The sequence below is a fragment of the Amblyomma americanum genome, chromosome 11, assembly GCF_052857255.1.
Source record: "Amblyomma americanum isolate KBUSLIRL-KWMA chromosome 11, ASM5285725v1, whole genome shotgun sequence".
NCBI classification, from domain to species: domain Eukaryota; kingdom Metazoa; phylum Arthropoda; class Arachnida; order Ixodida; family Ixodidae; genus Amblyomma; species Amblyomma americanum.
In genome coordinates this window covers 22,801,715-22,823,675 of record NC_135507.1, presented here as the reverse complement: position 1 = coordinate 22,823,675, position 21,961 = coordinate 22,801,715, and the positions used below count along the sequence as shown (strand labels likewise).

At 52.0% G+C, this 21,961-nt stretch overlaps 1 protein-coding gene across 1 annotated transcript in view; it reads right to left on the bottom strand.

Moving 5' to 3' along the window:
* Positions 1-21,961, bottom strand: part of LOC144110970 (latrophilin Cirl-like) — a 285,442-nt gene that overhangs the window by 222,032 nt on the left and 41,449 nt on the right. Inside the window, 1 exon segment of the mRNA XM_077644042.1 lies at positions 10,637-10,826. Coding sequence (XP_077500168.1) covers positions 10,637-10,766 — 130 coding nt within the window. The 5' untranslated portion in view covers positions 10,767-10,826.

The window sequence follows — 21,961 nt, the reverse complement described above, 5'->3', positions numbered from 1 at the left end:
ACGACCAGCGGGAGAACACGGAGGCAGTGACGTCGGACGTGACGATGATAGACTCGGAGTCAGGACCAGTCACGTGATCCGTTTGTCCCCCTCGTGCACGTCATTCGTGGGTACAGCAACGGCTTCGAGCGAAACACGATTCGCCGCCGCAGCAAGCATCGAGAGCCACTGACAGTCGAGCACTGACAGCGGTGCGGGGGCTACCGTTTGCGTGCACATCTCGGGCCGAGACGTGGCTTCTCTCTGCCCGGGACTGTCAGTCTAGCGTTTCAACGAGAGTTGCGCACCGACCTCGTTTTGAGAGAACACAAGCACGGCACTTTCCTCTTGCCGCGAGGAATGCTTTACCCCGCCGCGGTGGCTCAGTGGTTAGGGCGCTCGACTACTGATCCGGAGTACCCGGGTTAGAACCCGACCGCGGCGGCTGCGTTTTTATGGAGGAAAAACGCTAAGGCGCCCGTGTGCTGTGCGATGTCAGTGCACGTTAAAGATCCCCAGGTGGTCGAAATTATGCCGGGAGCCCTCCACTACGGCACCTCTTCTTCCTTTCTTCTTTCACTCCCTCCTTTATCCCTTCCCTTACGGCGCGGTTCACGTGTCCAACGATATATGAGACAGATACTGCGCCATTTCCTTTCCCCCAAAACCAATTATTATTAATTATTAAAGGAAACACAGTTCCCTGTTTCAAGGCCAGCTGCATTGCACGTGCGTCCTATAGAACGTACTCGAATAGAAGAAAGTTAGTCGAAACCTGTCTGAAGCGATAAGAGTACAGTCGTCCACAGACCTGTCTAGAGCGCTCGGACTCCGTGACGTCTTCCCTCAGCAGCGCGCAGAGCGACGTCTCGCGGCGGCGCCTGGTTCGAGGAGCGCAGACTTCACGGGAGGTTCTAGCGCTCCAGACAGGTCTGTGGACGACTGAACTTACACTTTCTGCACACAGCTGACATGTGGGAACAATAATAATAATAATAATTGGTTTTTGGTGGAAAGGAAATGACGCAGTATCTGTCTCTTATACCGTTGGACATCGGAACCGAGCCGTAAGGGAAGGGATAAAGGAGGGAGTGAAAGAAATGAAGAAGAGGTGCCGTAGTGGAGGGCTCCGGAATAATTTCGACCACCTGGGGATCTTAAACGTGCACAGACTGCGCACAGCACACGGGCGCCTTAGCGTTTTTCCTCCATAAAAACGCAGCCGCCGCGGTCGGGTTCGAACCCGGGAACTCCGGATCAGTAGTCGAGCGCCCTAACCACTGAGCCACCGCGGCGGGGCACATGTGGGAACGGGAAATAAGAAATCCTGCATGCTTAAAGCTTGGCGTCCGCTTTCCGCCATCTTCTTCCCTCACCGAACGCCACTTCTTGAGGCCAACGCCAGCGGCCAAACAATAGACTTGTAGCCTGGATAAAAGGAGGGAAAGTACTCGCGCAACTTTGCAGCTACTCTCGCACTATTTTTTTTCTTTCTGTTCACCGCCCGATGTCTCCAAACCCTTCCCGTCCAAGAAGCGACGAGACGAATTTAGTTCCGATCGGCTTACCCGCAGCAAGGGAGAAACGGGTCCGGCTATCTCCACCGGACACTCGAGGCGCCCTGAATGGAACGGCGCCTGCCAGAGACCAGCCAGGGCCCCACTTGTAAGCTGCTTACTCTCAATTTACAAAGGCTGCGCGGCTGTTGCTTTTGCAGCGCCAGCTTTTCCGACTCCGAGTGACGTCCTCAGAATAGAGATAGTAAAGCGCGCGTGTACGCCTTGGAAAGTGAGAATCAAGTGTTTTGGGAAGGCGAATGCATTAACACTATCTCAACTGTCGTGAGCGAAGAATGTGCTCACGCAAACGAAGAATCGGACAGCAAAAAGACAAAGATGGCGATATTTTTCCGCATCTAGGAGGCTTGCTTTCGGCATATCATTGGTGGGCAAGTTAGAGGTTCGTTCTTCGGGCTCCGCAACAGGTGCCCCACCGTCCGAGAGGGTATAACAGACGAGATCCGGCAACACTTAAGTGAACAAAGAAAACTGAAACTTTATACAGGAATTCACATATTTACAACAGAATAAACAGCAAGCATGATTACATGGAACTGGCTAAGGGAAAATCTTCCCTCCTTGGCATCGCCGAAGATGCAAGGGGTCTAAATCTAGCTCGGAACCCTTTTTCCAGGCTCCGGGGCCCGTTTTAAAGACCTAGAAGCCTGGCCCATCCCTTGCATCCCCCAATCACAACAAACTAACACATGATTGGTTTACAGACTGCATGGCACGCCTTCCAGTTTCGGCAAGGTTCTAAACCCCATCCCTAAAACACACAGCACGAAAGGAACATCGAAATTGCTACAAGAAACTGGAATTTCTGGAATGGACCCTCGAAATGATTGGCCCACCAGGTTTATGTGCCACGCCCCATACTTCCGCAGTATTACTCATACTCTCTCCTTCGGAAGAAGAAAAGCAAAAACAACCACACAACCTTACCCGCACGTGCAATCGGTTTCGTCGAAGCTCGTCAACCCTGGCGCCGTTCCGCAATTAGAGCTGTCATGGGACTCCGGGGGGGGGGGGGGGGGGGGGTGCTTCCGCTGTGTCCGACTGTCCGCTCGGTCCCGACTTTCCCAGGGGGATTAGCGTTCTCGTGAGCATACGCGGCTTAGCTTCAACACCGATACCCGTTCGTTGGGTTGTTTCAAATCTGGCCGCCGCGGTCAATCCGTCATTCCCACTGCTCCCCTCCTTGACAAGACTGCTACCTTTCAAGATCTTCCCACGAGATGCCCTTCGCAAGGTCACGTCGCGTCCGGTGTAACAAAAGCGCGCGACCGTCGCTGTCAGGGGAGCTTGACGCCAAGACAGGCGCTCGTTTTCAGCGCGCTCTGCCGCCGCCCGTCACTGAAAAGGGGTGGGGGTGGGGGGGGGGGGGGGGTTCAAAGGGGGGCTGCCGCGGGGAGGTGCCGAGACCGGGCAACTGGCCCTAATGACCCCGCGGATCATCCGATCCCTTACAGTGCATATCAGTTATTTGATTTACAATGGCTAGCTTTTTAAAACAGTTTGCGGCGTAATACTCGATACGGTCACGTAAGATGCCGTATTCCTGCATTTTTAATGTATACGTTAACAGAAGGCACATGCTTGGACAAAGGTGACAACACCTGTAGGTCAGCGATCGCACTACAAAGTTTCGTCACCAGATTGAAGGGTTCTGACAATACCCAAGATGGCTGACTGAACTGACGCGCTCCTCCCCCGACCCCTGAACTTGCCCGTTAGTAACAACATACTTCCCCCCAAAAGATTTTCAGACGCTAAGCGTTAAGAGATATTTCAGGCCGGCCACATACCCTGAAAGCGAGATTTCTCGCATGCTATATTGGAGGACATCAAATCGCGTGACATGACTCCGGCGTACAGAACCATTAACGGCACTCACGAGAGAAATATATAATGAAAATAAAGGCACTGAACCCAGCGGTCCGCGTTCATGTACCTCGATGCGAAAAAATGCCTCTTCCGGCGAAAATATCGCCATAGCGCAGGATTCCGTGGGCGCTGCACAAAATGCAAGACCGTCCAAGCCGGTAATGCCTGCCTCGGATCGGCCGATATCCTTTTCTCAGTGCCGGAAATTTCGCTCTCCAACAACTGTCGACGAAAACATAAAGAAAAAAAAATCCCGACTCGCTCAGCCTTTTAGAGCCGACTACAGCCCCCATCAAGTTCGCGGGCGTTCCAGCAAACTCGCGATTGCGATAGCAGAAAACGAGTGATCGCGTTTCGCGAACACCAAAAATTTCTGACTTCTCTAAAAACTCCAAACGATTCACGAGAACGAAAAACTCCAGCACCGACGCGACGCTATCTTTCTACGTCACCAACCTCACAGCCTCATATAGCGCGTCTCTCTCTCTCTATAGGATGGATCGTACGTTCGACGGAGCGCCGATACGAACGTACGAAGCGACGGTATCCATACACACGACAGCAGAGTCGGGAGAAAAGGCCACCCGCACAAAAGAAACCGAAGACGTTTGGTCCCCTTGCGCGCCGCCGAGACGAAGTGGGTGCCGAGAGTAAGAGCGACAACTCAGAATGCAGAGAGGGGGGAGGGATCGGTGTTTGACGAAGTTGCGAAGGGCTTTCGCGCGCGTCTCTCGAATCGCGCCGTCGCGATCTCGTGAAGCCTCATTGGCACCGTCGCCTCTCTAGGGAGAAAGGAAAGATGACTAGCAGCGCCACCAGTCGTCGCGCGCCGGCGTTCGCAGATGCGCGCCCTGGCGGCCTGGCTTCTAAAACCGCGCAGTGCTGTGGACGCAGCCAGGGGGCGCTCGCCAACCAACCAAGACAGGTTACGAAGGCTCTGCTCAATGTAGAAGACTCTGCTCAAGCGTAACCTGGAACGAAAGGGTTTACGCAAGTCCGTTAAGTATAGGAAGAGCGATGTAGACAAGACAAGCACTCGAAGCATAGCGCTGTACTCTATATAATACGGTTTCGAATCATGTTTATCTGCGCAAAGAAACGAAGACAGAGAACAAGAAGGCACGACACGGGCGCCCGTGTCGTGCCTTCTTGTTCTCTGTCTTCGTTTTTTTGAGCAGTTAAACATGAATCCCTGCCAACTCACCCAGTTTTTCGTTCTTTACGGTTTCGAACACTGATAAGCAAGCTATAAGCAAGTACCCAATTGGCACTGAAGCTCCCTTGGATGTCCTTTGGATGTCCTCTGGACGTCCATGGGACGTCCAGATGAGTTTCAGTGCCCATTGGGGTATAACGCGCTGGCACAAACGCACCACACCGCTGTTAACCACTCGTGTACCGCATAGGACATCGTTTAGGAGAACGGTGAAAACGTGTAGCTTCAAATGGACTGAGAAATACTTTAATCCACGCCACTTACGACATCGTCCCAGTGTAACAGCTTCCTCTGTCGAGATTATATAAGGAGTTAGGACTTGGATTGAGTCAACGTATATATTAGCGCTCCTACTTAAGCCGCTGACCAACAATATTACTGACGTCACCGGGGCGAGTGGGTAGTTTACCTTTGGCGGAGCACACCGGTAACTCGCGTGATTCGCAATGTGTCAGGGCAACTCGTGCATTTTCGGCGCCGCTGCACCGTATTAAATGAGACGGCAGTCTAGGTGCGCTGCTGTCAGCGTCGAGAAAGCGAGCGCCGCACCGAAGGAAGGTTTACCCCGCGAACGAGACGGCGCATTACCCCGCGACGGAATGAAAACACATACGTACAAACGCCCCAGACGACAGGGACGGTGTAAGCTTTTGTTCAGCTTCCGTTCATAGCGAGCTCTTTCCGTTCAACCACCTCTGTTTATTTTTTTTTGCTATCTCCTTTTCCTTTCATTCTACTCTTCTCTCTCTATCCGCGGCGAAGGCGACTTATCTGCGCGAGACAGATTCGGCTGAGCCGTCTCGCCTTGGCGACAGCACAATCAATCATGCCTTTATCGGCGATGCGGGCTGTTCTTAATTTTGAAAATTGGGCCTCGGGATTTCTGACGCATCCCGACCGCCGGCATCCACATCGCCGAAGTCGGCGCTGTAGGGCAAAAAATAAAAAAAAAGAAAGAGAGGCTTCTGGGTGCTTCAATCACCTTTACCGGGTGCTAAGGGGCTGGCGCAGCTGCCTGAGTTGCCTGTCGAAAGGCAACTGCTTTATAGGCTTTACAAAAATCGCTACTAAGCCCCAGAGAGATCGGCCTTCCCGTAGGCTGCTGTTCACGGACGGCGTATAGATCAAGGCCGTTGCAAGGAATGCCACGGAACAAGAACAGCAACAATAACTGACATCGAGGAATAAAAATCGTCGATAGAGATAGCAGAAAGATACAACGCAGTAAGAAACAACCCGTGTTCATACATAATACATTGGCGCTTACATAATGAATTATGGGGAATAAGCGTATTGATTACGCGTCTAACATCGCCAGCCATACCATTCGGTTTTCTCGGCAATCTTTCTGACGTGCCCGCGCACAATTGAAATGAATAATGTAGAAGGCACGTTACAAGATTTCGAATGTGAGCATTAAGGCTGTAACTCGCTGGTTCTCCTAATGGAACGCGCGGAGAACAGGTATGCGTTCACTTTATTTCCTACAATTGCTGTCGTCACTCAAGTGCTTCTGCACCGAAAAACATGTCAAACCTCCCGCGTATCTCTATCAGACGTTATATACCTTACGAGGGGAGCTTTCGCAGAATTTACTAGGTTAATGACACCCCAAAAGGGTCACTGTTCGCTACTCCCTGCGACGTCTTTTCCCGAACGCCCCATCGCCTGGAAGCTGGACTGCCAAGATAATGGCTCAAAACTTGTTTCAATTTCTTCGTGTACAGAGAAGCTCGACAATGGAGATACTTTCCTGGCACGGTCTTCTCTGTGATCGATGCCGGAGCATTCAAGTCCGCTGACAAAATATCGCCTTCAGCAATTTTAAACACTCCCTGTGTACGCATTATTCGTGTTGTTCGTGCTCAGTTTGTTCACACTAAGGGCTCAGTGGTTCCGGGAGTCAATAAATAAAAATGAGACACAACCTGAATTGGAGTTCAATCGCTGAATCCTGATTCCTCGAGACTCCTGGCGAGCGGCAAGGAGAATAGAGGGCTTTCAAGCGGAGGTTCGTTGTACTGTAAACAACCGACAATTGCAAAAAAAAAAAAAAACTCATGCAAGAACCGTCCGAACGCAGCAGCGGTGTTACAAAGGTCGCCTAGCTGTACACAATACGCTGCTTCCTAAGCAAATCCCACCCTCATCGGTTCCGCTTCGAGTCGACCGAGGACTCGACCTCCCAAAGAGTGCCCAGGAGCCCGGCGTGACTTCTTTTTACACAGAGTGACTTCTTTTTACACAACCACGGAGGGCGCTAAAGAGGGCGCTAACTGGAATTTTTTGCTCCTCCTAAACGCCCTTCTCATTTCCCTTTCCTTCACCACACCGAACTAATATCCGCTGACAAAGACCAGCGATTTAAGTGAAAGGGTTAAGGCAAGTTAACCCCCTTCTACAGCCCTTACTTTCCCGCCTGAGTTCCCGCTCCTGACTTTCAAAATGGACAGAACTTTCCATTGTTGCTTTCTCTGAACTCCAAGCCGAAGAGGGACCCACGCGGCGGTCCGCGGTATTTCGACTGCGCATGCGCGCTCACAGCGCGAAGCCAGCGACGACGCGGGGGTCACAGCGGCGGCATCCGGAGAGACGGCTCGGGTGTTCCCATGACGAAGCGGCTCTTTTCACAGGCTAGGCGCTGCTTCTCGAAGAAGAGCCCAGTGGGAGGGGCGAACCGCAGGTGCCGCGGCCACTGCCGCCGCCACCGACCGCAGCCGGGAATATTAAAAGTGAAAGAGGCGCGCGTGCTTCGGGGGAGAAAAGCGCGACGCTGCTGAGTCGGCAAGCGCGTGAAAAAGACGCTGCTACTCCCTTCCGTTGCTGCTGCTGCTTCTGCCGAGTGACAAACCAAGGGCTGTCATCTGGGCGACGCGCGAAGCAGGGAGCCTCAGCAGACCCGTAATTAGGGGCGAACCGAGGACCCCAGAGCGAGGCGGTTTCGGGTGCTGCGTGAAATTGTATTCGCATCGCTGAGCCCGCGACCAGCCTTCGGAAGCCGTGCCCTCTTTCTCTGCTCCCTTCGTCCTTTCTCTCTGCGTAGCCTCGGCGAAAGACAGCGTCGGTTCGGGGAGAGCGCAACCGAGCCAGCTTGCTCACTTGATTCCAAGGAGCAGGAGGAAAACCCTGAGGTTTGCTGGATCGGCGCTGCTCTGACGGAGCGTTAAGGGCTGGCGACAGGGAAGGCAGGAGGGGAGGCAAAGGGGAGGGGGGGCTTTGTGCCCTACTACTGAAGCAGCACTTGTCAAAAGAGAAATCAGCCCCCCCCCCCCCCCCCCCCCCCCCCCCGGCACCCACCCCCGGACATACACACCGTCTTTCGCGGTGCCAAAGCGGCATCTCCTTGCGTCGTCTTCTTGTGGAAACTATCCCTGCCGCTTGTGGCAGCGATGAGCAGGCTGCTTTGGGAGATGGAAACGAGTGAGATGGGCGCTCGGAGATGAGGGGGGGGGGGGGGGGGGGGGACGCTTTGGAGGATTCCCGGCGACGCCAAATGAATTGCCGCTGATGAGAAGCGGGTCGGTTTCGCGGCGGGGGAGGCTTGACGCGCGCGCGTCAGCAGATGGCGCTCGCGTCGTCACAGCGGACGCGCGCGACGTTGGACTGCTGACGGTGGGCGCGGAGACAGCGCGCTGTTTGCGATATGTGCGAGCCGTTGCTCTTTCTGTCGAGGGGCGCTCGGGATGACGGAGGCGCCGATGTGAAAGCGGTGATGTGCAGTGGGGAGTGCCCAGCCAGGATACAAACAACGGACGGTTGGCTGCAGGCGAAGGCGCACGCTCAAACGATAGGAGCAGTAATTGTAAAAATTCGGGGGGGGGGGCACTTTGTTGACCTGTAGTGCGGTGAGGCGAAAGCCTTTAGCACGGTGTTGCTGTTTGTGCCACTGACGTGTGGTTAAGATGCTAATTAAGTGCACAATTGCTTGTGAGTCGTAAATGCTGGAGACACTGGAGGGCGTTTTGGAGGCATCCGTATGATTCGACGCCTTTCTACTCTCTCCAGCATCCTAGACAAGGAGAACTACATATGCGTTGGCAGGAAGTAGCGTAGTCGTTAGCACGCCCAGCTGCGAAACGAAGGGATGGTGGTTCGAATCCCATCGTGCATAAAAGATTTCTTTTTTCTTATCGTGTTGAAGAGCGTAACGAACGGACGGACGGACGCGAGCAAGAGCCATTACAGGCTTTCGCCTTAAAATGTTTGATGGAGGGGGATCACTAAAGAAACAAAAGAACTCAGAGGGACACCTAATTCGATTAAGTGTTGGCAATGCGATAGCATTAGCAGCGGTTATTGACTTCCTTGCGGTCTGGTGGCATCATTTGTCTCCAGTCTGATGACGTTACTTCCCTCAGCCAATGGGAATGCTTCGGTCTTTGGGCGTCACTTCCCTCCAACCAATGGGCGAGTTTTATGACCGACGACGCATTTTGGCCCCACGGGGCTTCTAATGCTATCGCGTTAAAGAAAAAGTAGTGGGGGGGGGCACCGAAAAGAGCGTTTTGCATCTCGCCCACAGGTGTTAAAGATAAGTGGCACACCCCTTTGGCTCGGTGCACAGGTATCGCGCTCCTGTTTGAAATGGCGTGCATGCACCGGACGTTGGCGACCAAGAGCGGGACAGTGCATGACACAGGCGAAGCCATGTTTTTCCTTCGAACATCATGCGCATACGGTCTTTCCACAAAAAAAGAAAAAAAAAAACGTTGTTAGGCACCTCCGAAAGCTGCGGTCTCCGAGAAAGAGAGCGAATTAAGGCTTAGTTACCCTCCGTTTACATCGACTGTAGGCAGATAGTCGAGGTACCTAGGGGCAGGGGGCCGCCAAGCTACTACGCCTAGCCTGGTCCCTTTGGAAATACTGAGAAAGCCGAGAATTCATCGCGAAGTTCCTTTCGAGAGATCCGTTTTCAACGTTTCCAGCACGTTCTGCTCGTCCCCTTCCTCCCTCGACTACTTTGTTCGAACGAAGACGCACACGTGCGTTTCGACGTCTACACGCGTGCGCGGCGTGGAAATACAGAGAGCGGGCCATCGGGCCTCCTCCTCCTCCATCGCGAAAGCCATGGCAAGGCGTCGATCGGCAAAGCCTGTACAGGCAGCAGCATGAGAGGGTCCTACCCCGCCGCCCGGGCGATAACACCGCGCTCGTTGAATCGAGCTCGCTTGCAGCGCAAGCGTTTCTTGCGACTAGGACGAGAAGGGGGCGGGGTGGGGGGGGGGGGGGGGGGGAGGCGGGCAAATCAGGCGCTCAGAAAGGCGACGCGCATATATTGACGCGCACTCCGCGTATATAGCGCGCCCTTCTCCCTGACGCCTGCCAATGCAGTCTCCAGTCGCAGAGATAAAAGCGAAGGAATAAAGAAGAAAAAGTGAAGCGAGACAAAAAGACAAAGAAATGCAAAAAGAAAGACTGCTAGAGCAGCAACACTGAGAAAAGATAGAAAGGGAAAGAAAGAAGGAGTTGAGATGCAGAGGAGTGGAGTGACGGAGAAAGAGTTTTGGTACAGCAAATAAGCCAATGGGGGAAAAGAGAGTTGACGTGTTACACGCACAAAAGGGGAGCACAAGATGGCGACAGATGTAAGCAGCAGGGCCGATATAGACGGACTGTCAGAGAGTGTATATACAGTCGCGCCTTCTTTCTTGATCGCTCGTTTGTTGGCTGCGGGAAGTGGTGAAACGGAGAGGCGCAGGGGGCGTGATCAGAAAATAAAGGAGCTCCACGACGTTCGCGTCGCCCCGAGTTCAACTCGGCGCACACTCTTTCCCAAACCGCGCGAATGCAGTATACAGATGGCGCTGAAGTAGCTCCAAGGCGATGACGATTCCTGTATTCGCGCATGCACGCGCGAAAGCGCACGCAGATAGACCTGTACACCTCACACGCTGGCGATTTTCATAAGGACGCGCGCCTGGCGCGTTCGGCTTCAGCCACGCGAAAGCAGCGAAGAAGGAGGGGCGAGCGCTGAGGCGTAGAATGGCTGACTCACCACCACGCCTGGCCGAAGACGTCAACGACGCTAGGCTGAGTAGCAGCAGCAGCAGCAGCAGTCGTAGCGGCGGTATCCAGAGCACAGCCGAAGACACAGCCGGCGCAGTTCGGTGTTCCCTCCCGGCCATGGCTACGGGCTCTCCGAGCAGGGGGCGCCGACCGATGCTGCCAAGTCTACTCCGGGGAGTCTGCGTATCAGGGAGGGAAAGAATTTGTAACGTTCCCCTTCTTTCGTCCCGTCTGTCGCACTATTTTAAGTACGAATCAACACATCCAGAAAGAAGAACCAATCACGGTCTGTCTCGCTGTCGAGAGTTGGAGCGGGCACGAAATGCATTGCAGGAAAGGTGCAGCACATTCTAAAGAACTTCATAGATGGCGGTAGCAGAGCTACAGTCTTGGAACCTCCGTCATCAGCCACATTTCTCAGCTTTTCATAGAAATCGAGAGCGCGCTCGGCTGCCTTCGCTGATTTTTGTGTACGGCGACCCATGTGAGCAGGGACGGCCTCAGAAGCAGAAGAGCTGGCATCAGCACGTGCTACGGATCGAGGTCGAGGGAGCCTTTCCTTTCCTCAAAGGAATTTTTTTTTCTCTCTAAATGCGTTCGCAAACAATCGCGCCGCAGAACGAACGGATAAAATGTAAATGGCGATATCCAAAGCTCAGCTCGAGAGGCTCCCAGTCATGCATACGGTACAAGAGGTTGTGGCAATGGCTGAAGGGTTCTGCCCCCTCAAATCTGCCACTCGGGGGAGGTTTAGAATCTGGCTGCTATATACCGCTCAACAGAGACGTGGCACGAAATTTTCTAAGCGGTTTAGCGCGTGGTGAAAAGGCCATAACAGTCCGACAAACAACTCAAGACAGAAGCGGCAGATTTTCCTCAAAGGCTGCCCTCAAGCCATTGGGGTAGACCGATTTTCATGACACCGCGGTTAATCCGGACTTACACTTTTATCATAAATGTGTAAAAAGGGAGTCCTATACTCCCGTATATGCGTATCCGTGCTTAGAGTCTAAATTTCTGTCACTCTAGGTTAATCCGTGGGTAACCCCTTGTAATGCTAGTGTGAAATAAAGGGGATTAGCCACAGATTAACGGGCAGCGTGAAGACAATCGGTAAATGCCGCTGGGTGGACTGCTGTCTTTGAGGGGCATTTTCCGCTTTACTCTTGAGTTGTTCCCGGCTATAGCTGATCATTTAACGCTGCTGAGAAAGAACCATGTTTTACTATACCAAGAGATCGTTACTGTAGTACTGCGGCGCCACCCAGGAAAGCATTGTAATAATTAGTGGGTTTAGACACGTCAAAGCAAACGGGGAGGTTAGGAGACACGCCGCATATACTGTAGTGCAGTTATTATAATGCGAATACAACTTATATTCTTTTCATTCATTGAAGTAATAGTGCTGAGCCAGCCTGTTGAAAAAGTGGGCGCTGCGAAATATGCACGCGTCAGGAACAAATTACAACTTGCGCATGTCGCTTGAGCAAACATGCAATTTACCTCGATCGCTGTTCTATAACTAATACTTAACTATTTACACCAACCCCGTGTCTACAACGCTCTGTATATGCCAACTTTTTAAGGCATGCAATTTTTCCACGTGTAAAACACCCATCCAAGCTCTAGCGTGCCTATTTAGAAGAACGCTTATGTTACAAAAAAAATAAAAAATCAGCTCAGTACGCAGACATGTAGAAACCAGCTGTACGAGCCCTACAGCGTCGAAATTACTACCATACTTTACAAAAGCCACCTCTATGCTCTAGCTGTAGGACCTGAAACTAAAATCACTAACAAATAAGTTCTCGTTAACGACTTTAAACACCCGTTAGAACGAAAGGACAAAAAAGATGCGACTCCCTGCGCAAGTGTTCCCTTAGGCTGAAATGTAAATGACCGGGCCATACAGCATCGCACGCAAGAGCATATGCCCCACAGCCGAGACAACCTGTTCTTCGGGCGTACAGCATACGCCGTCCAAGGCGGTGTACAGTACATACTGTGCGCGGGAATCGGCGGGTGATTTACGCGAAGCGGAGGGAGCGTTCAGCCGCGCTCAACGACCAACACAGACAGAATATGGCATCTGAATGATGGGCGGGTCCTCCCTTATCTCCCACTTTATTACAGAGCACCAATAGCGGCGGCACGCGCGCAGAGACAGATAGAGGTAGAGAGAGAGAGAACCGCCACCATTTTACGGCCAGAACTCTATAGCGCACGAAAGGCGGAAACAAGCGCGTAGTTTGAAAAAAATGAAAAAATAAAAGAAAGAAAAACATACAGGAAGCGAGCGTAAAGAATAGAACGGAGAATAGCGGGCATATCTCAAGGAGTAACGACGGCACAGGAAGGTGTCCGACGTCTCCGCGAGCCGATAAAAGCGCGATTCCTCATCACACGCACCGCAAAGCGCTCTAATGCAGCTATATACCTCCCCTACCCGTTTTCCATCCACTAAACCGCGTGTATATAAAAGCCGGCCAGGATGGAGCGCCTTCGGTGAATCGCGGCTGGCCGACGTTGCTTTGTGTTGCCGCCGCAGCAAGCAAGCGCTGCCGCGCACGAAGTCGTCTGCTTTGGTTTCTTCCCCAAGAACCGCCTTCTTTCTTAGCCTCTCGCCGGACACGTCGGGATTATAAATAAATACCTACTACGCGCCTCGATTGTTGAGATGCGGCAACGCAGCAGAGCCCAAGATAAACGAGTTTCATACAAAATTCACGGCCGCCATTCTGCCTGCGTCTCTTCCCTTAACTCGCCGACAAGGCTTCGGGCCGGCCGATCCGATCCGGGCCGAGACAAGCCGAGCCTGTTCGTGCGGCCTTTTATAAGGCGTAAAATAGGTTATAAAGTGATTCTCCCCGTTTCGATTGCACTTGATTCGCTCGCTGAACAGCCTGTCCATTAAGTATTTAGGCGCCAGAAGCGGCAGCCAAAGAACAGCGGATGCTGCGTCGTGCCGACGGCGGTGCAATCCGCGGCGAGCAAATGAAGACAGCAAGAGTCGGAGGAAAAGAATAAATAAAAACGAAGAAAAAAAAGAGAGTGGCGCTCTCTGGGAGCAAACACGGCAAACAAGGCAAAACACTTGAGAGGTTCACGCTGACAAGCAGAAAGAAAAAAGAAGGGCGAGGAGGATGGGAGCAAGTTTCATTTACGTCGGCAGCGCAGACGAGCAGACGCACGCACACACGACTTGGCAGTTTGTTGGCTTGATGGCGCCGATCGGGGAGAAAGGCGCGAAAGAAGGAAGAGTAAAGAAAGAATACAAAAAAGTGAAAGAAGAGAGACGTAGAAAGCGCGGGAAACGACAAGGGAGCAAGCACAGAGAGGGTGACGCCACGACCGTTGTCTTTCTGTGCTGACTCGAGGTTTCGAAGAAGAGCCTGGGGCTTAAGAAAACGAAGCCTTCGTTCGGGCTGCGCGGGGCTTCGCTTAAGTGGCGACGCCGCTGGGGGCGAAGAGATCGGCGAAGCTTGTTCTTTCACTACCGCTGCGGTGCTGTCGGTACGGATAGCTCGTGGCGCGCTTTCGGATTCAACCTTGGGTGAATGTGCAGCGATGCGCTCAAATCGCAGGGAATCGAATACGGGGTATTAGGAGACGTTTAGGTGCAGCATTGTACGAGAAGACTAAAGGAAAACTGAAGATAGCTCCGTCAAGTTATTGCATTTAGCAAAAAGTGACCCTCCTACACTTTCTGGCTATGTTGACGTTTGTCTGGTTGCAAAAGACGAATTCACCGCCGAAATAGAGAGAAAGAGACAAAATGTTTACGCATTGCTCGTAGCGTCTTGGGTGCAGTCCTTAGTCCAGGACTCCTGCAGCGGCTGCGGCAGCTTGGGCCCGTTCGACCAGCGAAAAGATTAATCCCGATAAGATTAATCTAAAAAATGTTGCTGGCAGTCGATTCATACTCATGACGTCATTACCGAAATAAACGGGTTGCCACAGTTTTGAAGTTAATCATGGTGTAGGTCTAATCATGGAGGAAAAAAAGAACAAACTAACAGGACGGTTCTGACTATGTAACGCGAGGTTCAGCGATAGCTATTAGGCGTTTAGTCACGTGACCAATTGTGTAGTGGTCACGTGATGCACCCCTGCAGTGGCAGGCGGCTGTTCCAAACAAAAGCAACCCGTAGGCTTAAGCGACCCAGGTTGGCCGGCGCAACCGGAGGGTGCTGTTATGCCCGGCCGCCGGCGTTCCTCCCAGCCTCAATCGACAAAGACGCGGACTCACGACCAGAATTTCAAGAAAACCAATGTGAAGGCGAATGAGCCTTCTGGAAGAAACGCTGCTGCCTGGACTGGCGTTCGCGGAAGCAGTGGCGACAATGGCGGCGCCACGTGGCCAAGTATGTCATGGGTCGCCGGACGGAGCGTTGCTTTCAGCAGTCACGCTGGGATGACAACTGACGGACGGCCGCGTCTTCCACAGAGTTGCTGCGTTTCGTACAAGAGGCGGGAAGTGCAAGGTCGTTCAACCCCCTGATGGGAAACGGCTTGACAATCCTGACCCACGCGGGCGGCCACCTGGCAGCTGCGGTAACATCAACGCGACAGTGTTCGAGGAATGTCTTATTACCCGACCGCGGCGGCTGCGTTTTTATGGAGGAAAAACGCTAAGGCGCCCGTGTGCTGTGCGATGTCAGTGCACGTTAAAGATCCCCAGGTGGTCGAAATTATTCCGGAACCCTCCACTACGGCTCCTCTTCTTCCTTTCTTCTTTCACTCCCTCCTTTATCCCTTCCCTTACGGTGCGGTTCAGGTGTGCAACGATATATGAGACAGATACTGCGCCATTTCCTTTCCCCCAAAACCAATTATTATTATTATTATTATTATTATTATTATTATTATTATTATTATTATTATTATTATTATTATTATTATTATTATTATGTCTTATTACGCTTTCTATCGACGAGCTGTGTGAGAATTGGCACCCGCTCCCTGCCGTGGGCGGTACCACCAGTGTCTTCGTCTGCTCATTTGATTGGACGTGGTTTTCCGAACTGTATTCCCCAGTCGGGGATCTGGGGAATACGAAGGGTATTTATAGGGCTGCTGGTTTGGTACCGACTCCTGAGACAACCCCCCTTCCAAAGGGACCGTTGGCGGAGAAGACTCCCGTCGGCTAAGAAAGCTTCCTTTAACTGAGACGCATTCTCAGTTGTTCCTAGTTGTACATTATGTAAATATGTTGTATAAAGTTTGCCTCGCCTTTTCCTTCTTAACCACGTCTCCTATCCTCCTCGTCCCTTCTCCGGCCCGACCACGCTGCCCTTAGTCCCAACAGTGCTAGCGCAACCAGCGATTACGCCGACGGCGACAAGAAAGCCAGGGACGGGCGGCTAACAGCTATGGCTGTAAAAAGTATATAGGAGGGAAGCGTTACGTGGCGTTTTTGAAGACTAGTCAATAAATATAATGGAAACCATCATGAGATCGAGACCGTCATGTGATAAGGGCACTCTTTAAACGAAATCGTGCCTATATCGGAGTAAAAAAGGGAGTAATCTGTCCTTTAGTGCACTCTCTTTCATAAAATAGAGTGCGCTAGAGGAGAACTTACTCCCTTTTTTACTCCTTTCTCTTTAGAGTGTAGATCTTGGCCAATCTTTGGTTTCGCTCGCTGCACTGGCTAGCTGCGTAACTCCACGTCTGCGCTCGAATTAATGGATGGGCCGTGTGACCAGTGGGCCCGTGTGTTTCGCGAAGCGTGGTTCGGTCGGTTCAACTGCGCCGTCAAATGCAGCGTGCCGAAGTGGAAGAACTTCGCGGAGGAACGCCGTCTCGGGTTTTCGTTGCATGGGTGAGTATTCTGTGCGCATTCCGTCCGCATTACTTAAGTCCCCGTTGATGAAAAGATTACATGAAGCTTTCTCCAGTGCATCTAAAAACACCGAGAACAATTCAGCACTGCTGAAGAAGCGACTCAGGTGTCACGAAAAGACGCGGAACCTTAAGACTACTTCGGCATACGCATCCCGCCGGAGCGCCTGGAGAAGGCACGTTCACAGAAAACACCACGAACAAATCTGGCTTGCAGTCTGCTAACTATGGAGGGCCTACATTCCGAAGATTCAGTGCGCAAAAGGGCCACCGGAGAGAGAAGGCTTGGTTTATGGGGGATTTAACGTCCCAAAGCGACTCAGGCTATGAGGGACGCCGTAGTGGAGGGCTCCGGAAATTTCGACCACCTGGGGTTCTTTAACGTGCACTGACATCCCACAGCACACGGGCCTCTAGAATTTCGCCTCCATCGAAATTCGACCGCCGCGGCCGGGATCGAACCCGCGTCTTTCGGGCCGGCAGCCGAGCGCCATAAACACTCAGCCACCGCGGCGGCTGGAGAGAGAAGGCAGTGGTAACGGTAATAGTGTAGGGAGGTTGAGCGTGTGACGTCATGCTCCTTGCTAGGCTTTTTTTTTCTTCACTACTGCAGCACAGCCTCTGAGATCCGCGCTAAAGGTGTCGAGGTACAGATTTTGCTTCCGAAATCGACCGGTGGTGGCGACACGTGTAATTTTTTTTTTTTACCTTATACCGTCTCCTCTTTCGGTGACAGTATCCCTCGTTTTTAACGTGTTGCCGTGATTGTATATATATTTCTCTAAAATAATTTTTTGACCAACAGTCAGGAGGTGCGCTCCACATACGAATTCTCAAAGCATGTAGTCCGAGTTACGTGGAGCACCTTATGCTACTTCCTGTCTCGTGCGTCTGGACGTATTATTCGCTTGAATTCCATTCGCATTCCCGGAACACTAGAGACGGCAGCGCGCGCGTTGAAATCGTGTCCCAAGATTTCCCAGCATCCGTGCCAGAAAGCTACTCGCGTATACGAGTCGCATCAAAGCATCCAAGCCGACAAAAAACAACGGCATCTATAAAACACACGCAAACCCTTCATCCGCCAAGGTCCTTTCTGCAACCCGGCTGATTCGCCGAAGTGCCAAGAACCGCTGACACGGCTCTTGCATTCCTTGATTATTACTTTTTTTTTTCTTAGTCGCCATTCGTTTTTCGTGTCACAAGTGTATCACAACTCTGCGCGGGCCTCGCAGTGTATAGAAAAAGAGGAAAGAGACGTCAGGAGGGAGAGGAAGTGGAGGCGGGTCTGGGCGTAATTGTGTCTCTGCGAAGCAGGGCTCCCTCTGCCGTCAAACGCCTGCGGGGCAGATTGCTGCTTTCGCGAGGCGAGACATGTCCGCGAACCACAAGGTGCCTCATCGTGCCTCCACCTCGAAGAAATGCGGGTGTAGGGGGGGGGGGGGGGGGGTGGGGTCGGAGTGAGCGGAAACAACTATCTGTCGGCTCCGCGGAGCAAGTGCTTTCGAGCCGCGGCGATTGAAATTGAAGGCTGACGGCGACCTTGTCGTTTCTTCCTTCACTCACACCTTTGCCTCCCTTTGTTATGTCTAGTACAACTCCTTTGTGTTCCTTATTGCGGACATGTAGTACTTTGTCGCGCGCCTTATCTCCGCACGAATTGTTGGGAGTGTCGAGGGATAACGGTTATGAGACATCCGCGTCCGCCGGGGCGCCATAGACGGGGACGAAGACGCGGCCAAAGACGGGAGGAATCACACGCGCGATGCACACGTAACGAGCGGTTGTCGAAGCGAAGATGGCTAACAGATCAAGGAAAAGAAGGTCACGGCCACGTTGTTTTTCGGGAGGAGGCGCACTGCAGGTGATCTTGTCCGGGACGCCAAGTTGCTCAGTGGGCAACGTTGCTCTTCGGTCTAACCACATGCATCTTGCCGGTCAGGGGCGTTGCTTATGTATATCAGTGCTGGGCCGTCACAAAACTCCAACAACTCCGACGCCGGGATTTTCTGCGTAACGGGGCCTTTAACGCTCTCGCGTTTGAACAGATGGCTTTTCAGTGGCGGCGGAATTCGAACCCACTACCTTTCACAAACGAGGCGGCTGCTCTACATATATACTGTCCACACAGTGCAGCGATCACTAGTGCTAATTACTGAATAGAGCAAATCATCGAGATTTTCCGGTGTGCACATCGGCTTCTCTTTAGCCAAACACGCAGTCGAACCTCATTATAACGAAGCGGTTTATGACGAAATAATGGATATAACGAAGGAATGACGATTCCCCTTAGAATCTCAGTAAACACGGGCTATAACGAAGCTACGGCTATAAGGAAGTAATCACCGGGCCCCTTCAACTTCGCTATAACGAGGTTAAACTGTACTACGTACACCCGAGCGCGCATCTCGGAAATGTTTGCGGGCCAGCGTGTTGTACGGGGCTCTATAGCTTCGCCCTCCGCTTTTGCACATGACCACAAATTTTCTGCATGAAACAATATGCGCGCACGCAGTGCATAAAACGCGCCGCTGCTCCATGCATTACTTAATTTGACCCGCTCCGGAAGGAAAACTCTCATCCCGTTTCACTAAATCCGTGCAGCACTGTGGAAGCCACAGCCGACGCCAGGGCGAGGGCGCTGAAATTTAAAAGCTTCGAGCCTCCAAGATAAACCATTCACGATTGACCGCTACCCTGGTCGCCAGCCACTCGCGACTGGCATATAGCGCGGACAATGGCCAATCTCGAGCTGCTATTACGCGAGGATGGTTTCGTGATTTAGTCTATATAGAGGTTAGTTAGGGCGAGCGGTGGGGGTTCCATTAACACTGCATGCTTTTTTCGGGCAAGAGCGCCCGGGTGTCGCTCTGCGGGTCCCGCGGCGACGCGCGTGGCACTACAGCCATAAGCGACGCGCGCGCGCGCGCAAGCCGATCGAAACTAATCTTCATTTCTTGACCTCGTAGAATATTTAAGCCACGGCCGGACACAGCTGCGGGGCAGTCAAGGAAGTCGAGCAGCCAGCGCCACCCACCGACATCGGCCGGCCCCTCTCCGCGAAATTGCCGCCGCTCCCACCGCCGGTGGGAACCGACCATCTTGCTCGCGATGACGCCAACGCTGAGAGGCCGGCGGCGCTGAAAATTTAAAATCCGCGAAGCGTGCGCGCGCCGCCGTTTCCGGCGTTATATATACTACTTTACGTATCGAAGGTCCCCGCTGCAGCCTGGCGAGCTTTTTTCTCTTATTTCACCCAGTTGTGTGCTCATCCATAGGCAGGCGCGTTTGGCTCCGCGATTAGCCGTCACAAATGAAGCGACGTCTACTGTCTTCAAATCCTGAGCAAAAAGGAAGAATATTCTGCATCAGTAATGGCTCGAAGTCGGAAACATTGCTGTTTGAAGCTATGAGATCAAAAAGAATGCACGCATTACTCACCACCACCCCCTTTCCACGGGAAGAAAAAAAAAACAAATCAAATAAAGAATGGAAGTAACTATATTTCGTATAAAACCATTTGAGTTGTCAGAGGCGGACACGTACATCGTATATCGTGAGATATGCTCGCGTGGTGGCTCAGATGCAAGGGACACTTTAGCTGAGTGCTACTTCAGTTCTTTGGTTCCTTGCGCCGAGGCCCCTTCGGTGAACATACACTAGCCATGTTGATTAGGTTCTGTTCTCATTCGATTTCATTCGGCAATATGCATCCACCAGTTGATGGTGTTTTGGTTTATTGCCTCTGAGCGGCTTTTGGAAACAAGCTTTTAATATTACATTTCAAGAAGTCCGAGTGCTCGAGAGTATACTTTACTGGCGTATTTTGACATCAGTATAAAGTAAGCCTGGAGGTTCACACCCCCGCGCCCTAGAAAATTCCAACCTGTACATATGCCCACTTTATATAGACGACTGAAACGCCTTGCGCTACATTAGCAGTAATATATGCGGCGGCCAATAGAGAGACTACACATTTCTGCTTTTTTCGGCGATGATCTCGCTTAGTGTCACATACGCTGATTTGCTGATGATGCATCATCTATGTCGCTGGGGAGCACTCAAGCCGCTTTAGGCGAAATAAAATTTAGCGTCACGGGGCTGGTCGTGGAAAAGGTAACGAGTCCTGCGCCAACGAAGATACTGTCTTTGTTTTTCTTTCTAATGCATTAGAAGCCCCACGGGGCCAAAATCCGCCGTTTGTCATAAAATTCGCCTATTGGCTGGACGCAAGTGACGTCACCAGCTCTTGGCGTTGCCATTGGCTGAAGAGAAGTGACATCCCTAGACCTGACCATTCCCACTGGTTGGAGAGAAGTGACGTCACAAGACCGGATCATTCGCATTGGCTGGAGAGAAGTGACGTCATTAGACCGGTCATTCCCATTGGCTGGAGAGAAGTGACGTCACAAGACCGGTCATTCTCATTGGCTGGAGGGAAGTGACGTCACAAGACCGGTCATTCTCATTGGCTGGAGGGAAGTGACGTCACAAGACCGGTCATTCTCATTGGCTGGAGAGAATTGACGTCATTAGACCGGTCATTCTCATTGGCTGGAGGCAAGTGACGTCACAAGACCGGAGCATTTCCACTTACTGGAGGAAAGTGACGTCCCGTGCCGTAAAGGTACCAACAGCTGCTAATGCCACACACATAATGGAATTAGGTGTTTACGAGCTTTCTTTTCCAATTTTTTTGCGATTGTCCAACGACGCCCGATGCCGGCGTCTTTTCTTTGGAGGCGATGCGCGCGAATACACCTCCTGAATGCAAGGAACAGAACGGCTCGTATGTCCGCGACACAGTAGCGCAAGAGCACCTTTCGCGGAAAGTGCGAGTGGCCCAAGCCCTGCCTGGAACAAGGAGGAAAGCCAAGACTGCTCGGCAGCAGCACTGCAGCCCGAGCGAGTGGTTCAATGAAGCGAACGCACCAAAAGGGTTCTGGAGGATGAATTGCAGCGTGCACGAGTGCACCCTGAGATGTAATGACGAAGGGTGGGAACAGCAGTTAGGTCTGCCCACGTCGCCGATATGGTTGAGTGCCCTAATGTTCGCCGAACGGCAGAAGAAACGTATTTTTTTTTGTGGCGCAAGCTCTTGTATAACTGACCCGTACTGCAAGTGTGTATCTCACTGCGGAGCCCGGCCAAGCGTGAAGTGATGTAAACTGTGAAGGAAACTGACTGTATAGCCATCCAGGTGTATTGACGCGAAATGTTTTTCTGTTTTTATACGTATATTCAGAAACGAAAGTGTTGAACCAGTGCACCATGAAGCCAGAAAGAGCGCGGAAGCAATACAAGTGCACATTATTCTTTTTTGTTTATAGTTCCGTGTACCGTTTACATTTGTTCGCTTTCAGCAGATGAAAACTACACACTCTAAACAGAAAGGAGTAAAAAGGGGATAAACTGTCCTGCAGGGACAATCCCTTTTAAAAAGGGAGTGCCCTAGAGGACAGTTTACTCC